Source organism: Citrus sinensis, chromosome 8 (genome assembly GCF_022201045.2).
Source record: "Citrus sinensis cultivar Valencia sweet orange chromosome 8, DVS_A1.0, whole genome shotgun sequence".
NCBI lineage: Eukaryota > Viridiplantae > Streptophyta > Magnoliopsida > Sapindales > Rutaceae > Citrus > Citrus sinensis.
Window position 1 is genome coordinate 30,067,912 of NC_068563.1, and position 13,427 is coordinate 30,081,338.

The 13,427-nt window shown below is 36.9% G+C and overlaps 2 protein-coding genes and 1 long non-coding RNA gene across 3 annotated transcripts; all 3 read left to right on the forward strand.

Moving 5' to 3' along the window:
- The first annotated feature begins 573 nt into the window (after positions 1-573).
- LOC102628871 (probable protein phosphatase 2C 25) lies at positions 574-2,868 on the forward strand. The gene is made up of 4 exons (XM_025102062.2): positions 574-1,277; positions 1,646-1,987; positions 2,084-2,263; positions 2,376-2,868. Exons 1-4 carry the CDS (start codon positions 762-764, stop codon positions 2,535-2,537), a joined length of 1,200 nt encoding a protein of 399 aa, XP_024957830.2. The 5' UTR covers positions 574-761; the 3' UTR covers positions 2,538-2,868.
- Positions 2,869-7,799: 4,931 nt separating this feature from the next.
- Positions 7,800-9,541, forward strand: LOC102623974 (mitogen-activated protein kinase kinase kinase 18-like). Its single transcript, XM_006488628.4, has one exon. It carries the CDS (start codon positions 8,104-8,106, stop codon positions 9,484-9,486), a length of 1,383 nt encoding a protein of 460 aa, XP_006488691.2. The 5' UTR covers positions 7,800-8,103; the 3' UTR covers positions 9,487-9,541.
- A 1,813-nt stretch (positions 9,542-11,354) lies between these two features.
- Positions 11,355-12,878, forward strand: LOC127899232 (uncharacterized). The gene is made up of 3 exons (XR_008051221.1): positions 11,355-11,679; positions 12,236-12,444; positions 12,542-12,878. It is a non-coding gene; the product is annotated as an uncharacterized LOC127899232 (long non-coding RNA).
- The last annotated feature ends 549 nt before the right edge of the window (positions 12,879-13,427 follow it).

The following is a 13,427-nucleotide window of genomic DNA, read 5'->3' on the forward strand; positions in this document are numbered from 1 at the left end:
TGACCTTTCACAACACTATAGAAATAGAAATAGAACCTCCCCTGCTGTGGGACCCTACTCTTGTCCCTAAATGACATTATTGCCCGTCGCGCAATCTTTTCTAACTTTCTTCCGGATTTTCTTTTTTGAAAAAACCTTAATTTTGAATAATACAAAATTTTATTTATTTTAATTTTCAAGACTTAAGTTTAAAATTTCTCTCCGATTCACTTACATCCACCTCTCCTTTCTACAGATTCAATCTATATTTGAACAAGAGCTACAAATCTTAATACTCCTTGCTTGCTGATATGAATAAGTGACGGACACTATATTTTCAGAGATTTTCTTATTTATAATGAAATTATGATTATGTATCTAATAGTGTATTATTTTATAATGATTATGTAACCTAATAGTGTATTTGATATTATTGGAAAGTAAATCATAAAATAAAATGAGAAAACGTAAAGGGTAAAAGTGACATTTAAGTTGGAAAACTGGTCAAATACAGCTACAGAAACAGCAAAATATCCTCTCTTTTTTGTCCAAAAAAACACGGAGGAAAGAAGGTGTATAAGAAGAACGGACATAGACTGTCTCTTCATCTCCGTCTCCAGCTCCTTTTAAATATCTTCTCATTAACTCATTCAACACAAAATTCGAACGTTGTATTATTATTATCATCACAACAGCAAAAACACAAGAACAAAAACAACTGCAACAAATAAAGCAAAGAAAGCAGAAGCAGAAGGAAGTTTTGGAAAAAAAAAAAAAAAAAGATGTCTTGTTCGGTAGCAGTTTCAAACTCTCCTGTATTTTCGCCATCATCGTCTCTGTTTTGCAACAAAACGTCCGTAATCTCTCAGTCTCCAGAAAAAACCCTGAATTTGCCATTAACCCATGTAAAGTTTTCGCCTTCTTCATCATTATCACCCACTTCGCCTTCGCCTTCTTCTCCGCTTCGTTTTCGCCTTCAAAAGCCACCAACTGGGCTCTCCTCTTCTTCCTCTGCTGCTTGTTCTTCGTCCTCCTCCTCGTCACCCTCAGCCTTGGCGACCGGCTCGGGGACAGCATCTCAGCAGCAGACGATATTGAAGAGAAAGAGGCCGGCGAAGCTGGATATTCCGGTCGCTTCGATGAGTTTTGGAGGGCTGGTGACTCCAAGAGAGGTGAAAAGAGACGAGGTCGAAGATGAGAGAGATGGCTTTTATTCGGTTTATTGTAAACGAGGAAGAAGAGAAGCGATGGAGGATCGTTTCTCTGCTCTTGTTGATTTTCAAGGAGATTCCAAACAGGTATTTTTATATTTGTTTTTGAAGAATTTGCATCGACAAAATTGATTATTTGGGTTTCATCCTATAGCTGAGTTTCCCTTTCTTTTTTTTTCCCTCATTGGTTTGGATTTGTTAAAGTACTTAGCTTTGGTAAATTGGTAGTTCACGGATTGTAATTTGTTACATGTAGAGGGGGAAAAATATTTTTGAGTTAGTTTTAAAATTGTTGATGGAATAGGACAAACTGGTAGAAAGTAGTGAAGATTGAAAGAAATTTTAGCATTAAAGATTATGTTTCGGTGGGATAAGATTATTAATCTGTGAAGAATTTGTATAATTGTTGGCTATAGAAACTATGATTAATGGGGTCTGATGTGTGTCATTTGCAGGCAGTTTTTGGTATTTTTGATGGACATGGAGGTGCCAAAGCTGCTGAGTTTGCGGCAGAGAATTTAGATAAGAACATTTTGGAGGAAGTCCTGAGAAGGGATATTGAAGACCAGATTGAGGATGCAGTTAAACGTGGCTATTTAAACACGGATTCTGAGTTTCTTAAAGAAGATGTCTACGGGGGTTCATGCTGTGTGACAGCTTTGATACAAAACGGAACTCTTGTGGTCTCCAATGCTGGCGATTGTCGCGCTGTTATGAGCAGAGGAGGCCTTGCCGAGGCACTCACTTCAGACCACCGGCCCTCTAGGGAAGATGAAAAGAGCAGAATTGAGACGATGGTAAGCATCTGGCTGCTCGATTGCATCAATCTCTCTTTGTGCTTAAATCTTATGTGAGTTGCAGCTAATAGGTTATGTTAAAATTTTGTTATGTAGGGCGGCTATGTTGATTTATGTCACGGTACATGGAGAGTTCAGGGGTCTCTAGCTGTGTCTAGAGCCCTTGGGGATCGGCACCTTAAGCAATGGATCATAGCCGAGCCAGAGACTAAAATCATTCGAATCAAACCCGAATACGAGTTCCTAATCTTAGCATCTGATGGCCTCTGGGATAAGGTATTGTCTTGGAAGCCATTTTTATCAGTGAATTATTTTGCATGCTTCTTATCCTTATAATCGAATAGTTTCCAGATCAATCTAAACAAAATATTTCTTCCTTTGGTTTCAGGTCAGTAATCAAGAAGCAATTGACATTGCTCGCCCTTTTTGCCAAAGCATTGATGCACCAGAACCAATGTTAGCGTGTAAGAAGCTTGTAGATCTCTCTGTTTCACGGGGCTCAGTTGATGATGTTAGTGTGATGCTGATTCAACTGGGGCGCTATCTTTGAATCATCCCAAAACAACATACAGTAGAAAATTGAACTAACGCCGAGGCCGAATAAAATTTCTCTTGCTTAGTTACCATTAGGTGAATTATTCCAAGTAGCTTTTAATCAATCATCTAGGGAGGACATTTCCACCTACAATTGAAGAAGAGAATTGATACCAGTCATAGATAATTTTTTGTTCTTTGATTTGTAAATAAGTTCATTCTTTGTGTAACATTACTTATCAGCTATTATAATAATTAAGCATAAACTTAGTGTACAAGTTCAAAGCAAATACAAATAAAAGGATTCAATTTTCGTGGGACATCTAGAAGTGGTGATCCTGTTCAAACGCCTGTGTACACGTTAATTCTCTTCGCTTATGTAACCGATGTTATGTCATGTGTGGCGTGGCTTCTTTTGAAAATCGGATGTCACAAATTTGAGAAACTTCAATGTCCTGCAATCTGCATCCAGCCCAAACTACTTGTTCCATTTCTATGCTTTTATGGGGGGGTCAAAATTGAATGGTCATTTCGCACTTTCTAGAATTTTATCTGTTTTGATGTGAGAGCATACGCATATTTCAAATTAACTCATTCACGTTGGAAGTCTACGTTTCTAACATTGTCCCAGTCCACTCCGTAATAATTACAAGAACGCACTCAAAAGGATTACAAATTAGGAATGGCGATGCAGAGAATATCTTGTACTATGAATTTGTATCATTAAACCTATTTTCATAAACATTATCTTGTATCATCTTTTAGAATCTCATTATACATTGATGATAATGAATGGAAAAAACTTCCACCAAAACCCATATCGGACCTAATAATTTCCCCAACAATAAATGAACCCGTACGCCTATTGAGGAAACCAAATCTTAGCTCAAGAAACCAAAATAATTCAACATGAGGAACAAAATAAGTGTGAGTGTATGCGGCTGCCGACCAACTGCCCCCACTTAAGCTGCTACCAAGGAACATGGGCGGAGCATGATCATAAAATTTTAAAGGGAATGAGATTTTGTACAACTTAAAAAGAAGAAAACAGAGAAACATACTGCAACATGAGCAGCTGTCCAGAAAAAAGGATTTGAGATTTAACGGAGTAAACTAAAAAGGCCATAAGATATAAAAGCTTTTGATCCCACATCACACGTTCTTTCAAGTTTCAATAATAATAATGCTGGCGGAGTGGTTTCTTTCCTCCAAGGGGCGTACGCGGCAACTTGGGTTCGTTTGACGGCTGGCTTTGCGGTGATCTGCTTGGTGTCCATGGCTCTTGCTTAATTTGCTAGCTGGTTTTCATGGGCTGGGACCGATACATGCAACGTGCAAGTCAATTGAATGACAAATTACATATATTCAACAGAATAGTCTCTCATTCATCACTCTTTTTAATATTGAATTTCCAAAAGTTCCAACGAAAGGATAACTTAATTATCAAAAGGGTATTTTAGTAGAGTTTACTGAGGACATACATAATTTTAAAAACATAAAAACTTGCTTACAAAGTATTTATATTTCAACTAGCATTGTTGCATATGTTACCATATGTTAAATGATATATTTCTTAACCGTGTATTACTACAAATGTATGCGTGGTAAGAGATTATTAAAATATTAGCATATAGGATACATCAACATTGGATCCAAACTTCAAATAGGAGGAAATTGTTTTGGAAATGTGAACGTGGAGTAGTTTGGATCTTGTCAATTCATTCACAGGCGATCGATCTCTTATCACGATCACACAAACTGCGGAAAGGAATTAATTAGGCCGGACCGAGTCAAGCCACAACAAAACAACGTGACATTACTTTTGGTTCCATTACAACTGGCGAATTTTGTTACGCATGCACATGAATCTTTACGAAAATAAGCCGAAAAAATAATGCAAGGTTTGCATGTCCATCGCTGCGTTAGATTGTCGGCGTCCTATCAATGTTTTGCTTTCCTGTCTGCTTAGTTTAGTTTTTATTAGACAAAAACATAACCCCCCCACATTTATGATTTATCTCTTGCATGCGTTTCCAACAACTTAAACCTAATAGCTTTAATTAAGTATACTGTTTCCTACGAATTAGAAATTAAAAAAATGATTAATAAATAATTAGGTTAACCGGTTTTCATGTTTTGTCAAGGATCCGAGTTTCGTAGTTCCAAAAGCACTTATAATTAGCTCTTCTGGTGGAGAAATTCTAGAATACATCTGTTGTACCATGTCAGCCATATAATAAGTAAATAATGTCATGACATGTGTGTATTTATTTTATAAACTATTATGCAAGTGGTGGTTGCATTAAACTCAATTACACATTTCATGCATGCATTAATTGATTATAATACAATAGATATATTTGAGAATTTCTCCTTATGATGATAAACATATTATGTAAGTTATAAACACATCAAATGTTTCTAAAGATGTTCTGCTCGTGTTGCGAACGTTTATGTTTCAAAATGTGAATTTGATATTTCTTTTTTTTTTTTTTTTTTAACACTCATGCTCTGTTATATATGATTAAATTTGTGTTTTGAAGAGTGCAAACATTTCTGCATTTAGGCTGCGAATTTGGCCTATTTAACACACACATATATATATATGACTTATTCACAGATATAAAATGAAAAGAAAACATCGATATATGACTATGAGTTCAGTCCGTATTTTAGAAGGCACAAATATTTATTTATTCCAAAATACAAATTTGACTTATACAATGTTATAAATTGGTACATTTGTTTTTCAAAAAAATGTGGATTTCATTGCATTTTAAAATCATTAATTTGCTAATATAACGTATTTAATTAGCTCTATAAAACTTGTAAAAAAAGTGGTAACCAGATTGAGAGTAACAAATTTCACTAGAAACATTGCTTCTTAGCTTTCTATCAATTATACATGAATCATAATAGAGTTGGCCAGAATTTGATAGACACAAGGAAAGAGATTTTGTAAGAACACACGACAACCGCTTTACAAAAGATCAGTCGGCACTTGATATTTGTCTGCTGCCCAGTGGCTTATTATTTAATTTCCAAATGGATGCTCCCAATTTCAAAGGGTTCCTTTTTCCCTTTCCTTTTTCTTTCCATTATCTTTTCTGGGGACAAATTAAACACAACAGTTTTAATGTGGACAATTTCTTCCCACTTTTCATTTTCTTCTTGGGTAAGAAATTTGTTCCAGCTTATCCAATATCCAGTTTCTTGCGTATAATCCTACGCGTGATAACCGTCTAAGCATCCACATATATATTGCACGTGGCATGTCGGCATCTTTATTATTATTATTATTATTATTATTATTATTATTATTATTATTATTGTACTACCCACAAATGAATGCGACATGTTATAAGCAATAGAATCAGAAGATACCACCCCAAATTATACCCATTTAGTTGGATATTTCACAAGCAATTACAATGAAATTTGAGCATCTCGCACAGCTTCGTTCTGATTAAACACAGTTAAAATATGGTGTTATTTTAATCCCCACCTCCATGTTGTTTTAATATTGAAATGCTTTGACCTTACTGTTGGGTTCACATTAATAGACTTGAAATATAAACACTTGTCTTAAATATTATTATTCAATTCTTACATTTGGTGTTTTTATTTCATTTTTGTGGACTCTACGTACATAATCTTAAAGTTGAATTCATTTCACAACAGGGCCGTTAAGACTAATATTTAATAGTAACTTAAACTTTTTACTTAATAAATCAATGTGTGATTTGTTCCAATCCACAGCAATTGTGGCTTAGATCACAACAATACAACATCAAAATTCAAATGAAGCCAAATTTTTTGAGTCAAACGATTTCAATAGCATTAAAATTTTAATAACAAAGTCGTTATTAATTTGGTAAGCTAGTTCAAAGATGGTGGCGGTTAAAATAAAATTTACATCATCATAATAATCATAAATAAATAAATAAATAAAAATTGTGACTTGTACAAAAATTGGAACCATGAGTTCACGAAAGGGTATCCAGCTTCAATCCTGATCTTTTAAAAGATACGATAGGATATATAATATGAAATGCTTTACAGATGGAGTTGTCAGGCAAATTCAATGCCAGTTTTTTTTTAATCTTAATTTAATATAGTTTCTTGTTTTCATTATATTTTTATAATTAAGATAATAAATAAAATAATATAAAAAATAAATATTTTATGTGATGGAGGCTGGTGGTGCACGTCAACAGACATGATCGACTCAAACTCTAAACTCCAAAAGCCAGACGCAGGCATATATCCTGCCAATTGGGACATCTCTTTGTTCTCTGCTGCCGATACGTGGACCTGCAGTTTTTCGCCAAATCAGCGCACTCTTGGGCCCTGTAATTAGCTCAAATTACCGGTCTCCACCGAACTGTCTCTGGCAACATGTGGCGGTGGACTCTGCCACTTCGCCAACAAACTCGGCACCTCCTCATTTATTTATTCTTCATTCTTTTATGTTTCGTGCTCTCTCCATCTCTCTCCATTTCGGAGATTGCACGTCCACTTGTAATACCATGCACGTCCATCCATACTCGTTGATTTTATTACATGCTTGCCACTCGAGGACTCATTAGCCCATGATTACTCGAGATCAACGTCACGCACGTCGAAATTATTATTATTTTTTTTATAATTTCAATAACAAGAATGAATAAAAAGAAAACATGACAATATATAGTTGCTATATGAGCATGAGTCAAGTTTTAAGACATCATATTTTATACACAATTTTTTAAATATTAAATTCACGTGTTGATATTAAAATTTAGATCGACGATAAGAGTTATTATTTAACTCTTTTTCAATTCCCATCATCGATATAAATTTTATTATCAATATCACATACTTTCAATCATTAGAAGTTTTTCTATATAATAAGTCAATTTATAACAATTAAAAGTAGTGTTAGATAGAAGAGGAGATGATTGAAGCACATTTAGCATGCATACATTGGAATTAGATTGTTGCACTACTTCTCTATCTAGCACGACTAGTTCTCTCACCCACAGCCACAGGGCCACGTCACTTACGACGCAATAAAATTTGGTCACCGCACGAAGAATTTGCAAATCTATTTCCATTACAAACCACATGTTAAAATACCAACCAACCAATCACAGACAAGGACTAACCTTGCACGTTTAAATAGAAACGATCTCACTCGCACCCCCCACCCGATTAACGGCTCAGATCTTCCCCACATGCTCCTCCGGATAAGGATAAAACCCAGTATCCTCCCATTTCACCCCCGCCCGCACCCCACTACGTCAACTCCTGGCCTGACAAATCAGTTCTAGCCCCAGAAATAATTTTGACGTCGCCAAAACAGTTCCTCACGACACAAATTATCCATTTCTAAACTCCAAGTCATCATTAAAATATTCTAAAATTCCATATATATATACAGAGATCGTTCTTTTGGGCCCTCAGAAAGCTACCAAGAAAGCCATCTTACAACACAACACTCTCTCTTCTCAAATTTTCAAACGCGGCAACTCTCAGGTTTTAACAACACCAGCAAGCAAAAAAGAAAAAAAAAAAAAGCATTAAGCATTTATTAAAAAAAAATGGTTTCTTGGGTGAGAGGCAAGTGCATAGGCAGAGGCTCCTTTGGAACCGTCAACGTGGCCGTCGACAGATTCAACGGCGACGTTTTTGCGGTGAAATCAGTTGATCGAAACGCCGCGTTGTGTCACCATATGCCAGCAATTCAAGCCGAGTGTTTAGAAAACGAAATCAGAATTCTCCGCTCACTCTCCTCCCCTTACATTGTCAAGTACCTCGGCGACGACGTGTCATACGAGGCCCCCACGACGTCGTCCTCGTGCCGGAACCTCCACCTAGAGTACTTGCCAGGCGGCACCGTCTCCGACCTGGCAACAACTCTTAATGCTTACGCGGACGAGATCACCTTGCGTTCACACACGTACTGTATTGTCTCTGCGTTGAAGTACTTGCATTCTAGGAACATCGTACACTGCGACGTCAAAGGCAAGAACGTACTAGTGGGTCCCAATTCGAGTTTCGTTAAACTCGCCGATTTCGGCGCAGCGGGTGAGGCGACGGTTTCTGACACACGGGGTGTCAAGATTCAGCCGCGTGGAAGTCCTCTATGGATGGCGCCGGAGGTCGTACGAGGGGAGTGTCAGGGACCGGAGAGTGATGTCTGGTCTTTGGGATGTACGATTATCGAGATGGTCACCGGAAAGCCCGCATGGGAAGATTTCGGTGCTAACACGCTGAGTCGAATCGGATTCTCCGATGAGTTGCCGCGGTTTCCGACTCAGTCGTCGGAACTCGGTCGTGATTTTCTTGACAAGTGTTTGAGAAGGGAACCGGGTGAGCGGTGGAGCTGTGATCAGCTGCTAAAGCATCCATTTTTACAATCGGTGTCGCCGAGCGATGCGAATACAGTCGCTGAGTCGTCCCCGCGGTGCGTGCTCGACTGGGTCAACTCAGAATTCGAGGAAGAAGGAACAAGTGATGATGAGAAATTAGAGGCTTCGGCGAGAGAGAGGATGGGTAAATTGGCAGGTTCATCGGGGGCAATTTGGGAACCGAATGGTTGGGTGGCCGTAAGAGGAGGAGATGATGAAGTGGTGGAAGGAGGGACGCGGAGGGAATATTTAAATTCGGTTAGCAGCAGCGCAAGCACCGAAGGCGGGCGGTCGGTAAATCCGGAATCAGTAGGGGTAAAAGAGGAAATTGAGACAAGGGTAAATTGGGGACTCGATAATGTTGGTGGGTGTCTGAGCTGTCGTGATGGGTCGCCAGAGGTGGAATTGGCGGTGGAGATGAAAGAAACGGGCATTTGCAGAATGAGAATGCGTAAATCATTATTTTTATCTTTACCATTTTGTCGTACGAGAATATTCAGATATATTTTATTGGTGGCGTGTGGCATTTGCTGTTATATTCTTTTTCCCTTTTTATTTTATTTTATTTATTGATTAATCTCAAACTCAATATATGGACAATGCGAGGGGAACCACCGATTAAAATTAATGTATCTCGTGTTCAGGCAGCGCTTTACGTGCCGCAGACTCGCAAATTTGCCGACGGTAGGTCACTCTTAAAACACGAGTGCGCTAATAACGTTAAATATCTGAGAGTAGATTCATTAGGACGACAGATTCCGGATAAGAGTCTTTTGGTATGCGTCCAATTCAAGATATTCCAGGATCGTTACTGTGCCGCTGCTTTCTACTGTGATTCTGAGTTTTGTTCTCACACTTGATGGCATCATTTGGACGTCGTTTGTTTATAAACCAGTTTTGCATGATGACCGATCGATCATAGCCATTTCATTTAATTTCTTATGAAAGTGGATAAATATGAAGAGTCAAATCATATAATTAATTAATTTCGCTAAAATATCATCAGCTGTTGTTAATCAATAGAGGAAATAAATTAAGATGAATGATGTTCTATATTGAAGGCGGCTAGTTGGCCCAAAAGGCTAAAATATCATCATCAGCTCAATCTGCCACTTGATTTGCACATTACATGCAATCAATCTCTCAGTATTCCAACCGGCATGCATAACCATTGAGCTTGAAATTAACCAAAATATAATATTAACAATACCCAAAATCAAACTGTTAATATATCAATAATTGTCATGTGATTTCTGAACCACATACAAAACTAATAATGCAAATTGATATTATCATATGTGTCACATTGTTTTGTTAACAAATTAACGGCGTGCAAATCTGCAGCGCAGCTACATTTGCCAGCTAATTGAGTGAAGTTAGGCGAAGCATTGAAGCTCCCCCACTAATAATATGCTTTGTCTCCCTATGATCAGCATCAATTATTATGGCATCATTACTCAATTTTTTAACTCTACTCGTTCCAGGACTTTCTCTGAAGATCCAAACGTTCGGGTACCAACCAAACAGGACATTAGCTGTCGTGCTGCAACTCCACGGAAGATTCAGCTTCATTTTTATCTGCACCTGTTATCGTTCAACACGTGCGGAATTAAGATGCTTAACTATAAATATTCCATCAAATTTAGTCTAACAAAACAAGAATTGGAAGGATCAAGGAACCTACGCGGTCGCCTGTCGGTTGAAACTTATCCGTGTTGTTATCGCGGGTTAATCATTAATCACGCCAAAGATTAATTAGCGTGCGCGGACCATTTTTCATCTTCGTTTGAACAAATAATAATAAGAAAAGATTGCGGCTGAAAAATATGTATACACGCATCTTTTTAATTGTCAAAGTCCGACGGGCCTTCTCATGCAGATAGACTCGAGCACATAAATGTGAAGCCTAACTGTTGACGGGCCTTGATCTCTAGGTTCAATTCAATGGCTCTTTAAGGACACTCAACATTGTACTAGTACATAAGGCATGACGTTAATTAATGTCGGTAGATAAAAAAGATTTGGGATCACGTGGGTGCTTTAATTTGAGAGAATCCTTGCACTTACAATGTTAAGTATAAGGATTTGAGTCTCCATAAAAATATTATGAGGTTAATTTCAGTCTTCCTTCGATTATCAAATAATTTAGTGGAGTCAGTCTATCCCTCACAAAATGTAAGTGGAGTGGACATTTCTTGAATATTAGAGAAGGTTTAAAGAATTTAAGCAGCACTTTAAAGGAGTACATGACACGAAAAAGGTCTCAATTATTGTATAATCCGTTTGTAAATATATATAATTTGTTTATAAATATTAATTATAATATCTAATGTAATATCAGTAACAGTCCTGTATAACAGTATTAAAAAAAAAGATTAACAAACCAACAACGATTACTATAATTTAGAAGCTATCAACGTATAATGTATCAATAAGTGGACAGTTACGCATAAAACACTTCGGTTGAGAATCTATCTAATGAAAATCACAAATGCAAGGCGGAGGGATGTTAGAGACTTTGTTCTAGATAAACTATGGCCACTTTTAAGGTTGTTGGAAGTTGTTTGAAGAACCTAATTATTAATTACGGGGCTTCATAATTCTGTTTCTCGTCGGAAAGGCAAAGCAAATGGATGACACAAGTTGTCTATTGGATAACTACACGAATGAAATGGCGTTTATTGATAAGACGTCAAACGACAAGTCATCCAGTCGATTGCTTTGTTAAAGAATGACTTGGACTTGCTTGTTTACTTCATTGAGCAGGTTTGTGTTTTTAGACTGAGATATCTTTTAACTTAGGGTGAATATAACTTAATCTTCTGTTTTTTTTATTTATTTGATTTCTGCAAATTATTGAAGACAGCTTAAAACTTTCATATTTATATGAAGTTTTAATTAAGACCGGTTGTTTGAAGCTACACCTCTGATATCTGGATATTATTGCTTTTTAATTAGTGGTTCTTCACTTATAACTTTGCTGCGAGAAGTATTTGCTTTGTGCACATGTGATGATCTTTTTCTTGTGTTCATTTCCAATGGCGTGTCAAATTATATTGCTTTGTAAACTTGGATTGTTGTTCATATTTTCCTAACCTCAAATCTTTTCTTTTCTTTACTTAAATCGAAGTTTATTCGAGAATACACCACAAATTATAGTGCTGTCAGAAGCACAATAAACATGTTCTTACTCTTGTTTAATGCCAATTTTACTCCCCGAATTCTCTCATCTTCACGTTAATGATCACTGTTACTTGAAAGCTCTTAATTAATGCTTAGCTGACTGATCATTTTTGGGTTGTTCCGGAATATGTATGCCCAGTTGCTTCCTCTTGCTTTGCCCACACCACAAATGCCGGGAATAGGTGGTGGAGGTTTTGGTTGGCCACAGCCACCACCAGCAATGAGAGGGATGAGGATGCTTTCGATGCTTCCATTTGGCATGCCCCTCCAATGGGCTCTTACTGATCTCTGGGTTTCTAGGTCATGCATAAACCTTACTTCTACTTGAAGAGGTTAAATTATCTGAAGGTTCCTCTCTTTATTTTTCAAAGTGATTTCCATCTATCGAATGGTCTGCAAAAATAAAGGGATTGTGTTAACATTTAATCTTTTGCACTAACTACAGGGCGTCATTGGAATTTTTTTTGGTTCAAAGAAACAATTTTTCTCCTGTTGTTAAAGACTAGCTGTGGTGCCAAGAAGGCGTTACAGGGCAGATCATTTTGTAGTTGGAGGTAGTGATAGAATTTCTTTGAAACAGTAGCAAATTTGTCCCACCTATAGCTTAGTCTAGTGTTTGCTTTATTGATTAATTTCAATACTTAGCACAACTACTCTTCTATTACATGGACAATGGCAATTTTTACTCAGTTTCTATGAATTTTTTTATTTATTTGATACTTTCATTGAAGTTTTCAATCATCTTCCCACAAGTTTTATTTTGATAGTAATAACATTCTGAGGCAGCAAAAGCAAAGCTTTCTTCACATTGAGCGGTATCTTTGTGGCTGCTTTTTAATGTCACTAATCATGGAACTGCATTACCACTACTCATCATACTGTGTTTTCTCTCTTATTAGCCAAAGTTACTAAGTTGGCATGCTTGATATAAGCGGTTACATGATTGTTAGGCACGGGAACTAGCCAAAAATATTTGGTACATTATTTCTTTCTAGACTATAAGTGCAGATCTAGGAAGCCTGCTTCCATATATTCTGTGGTCCATGCATATGGATGGCAATAGGGTGAGTTTGTGGTGAGGATTATGGTCTCTATCTTCATCCTTCAACTCGAAACAATCTCCAAATCTACCTCCATACCCAATAATTTTTACTTGGAGATAATTCGGGGATATTCTTGATAATTCCTAAATGAGACTAGGGTTAAAATGAGGTATCGATCCCCAATTATTATTATTTTTTAAAAATATGATAATTTTGTCATTACTTGCTCTTTTCATTAGTATTCTCAATAACTAAATAGATAAAATTGAACAACTATATCGCTATAGT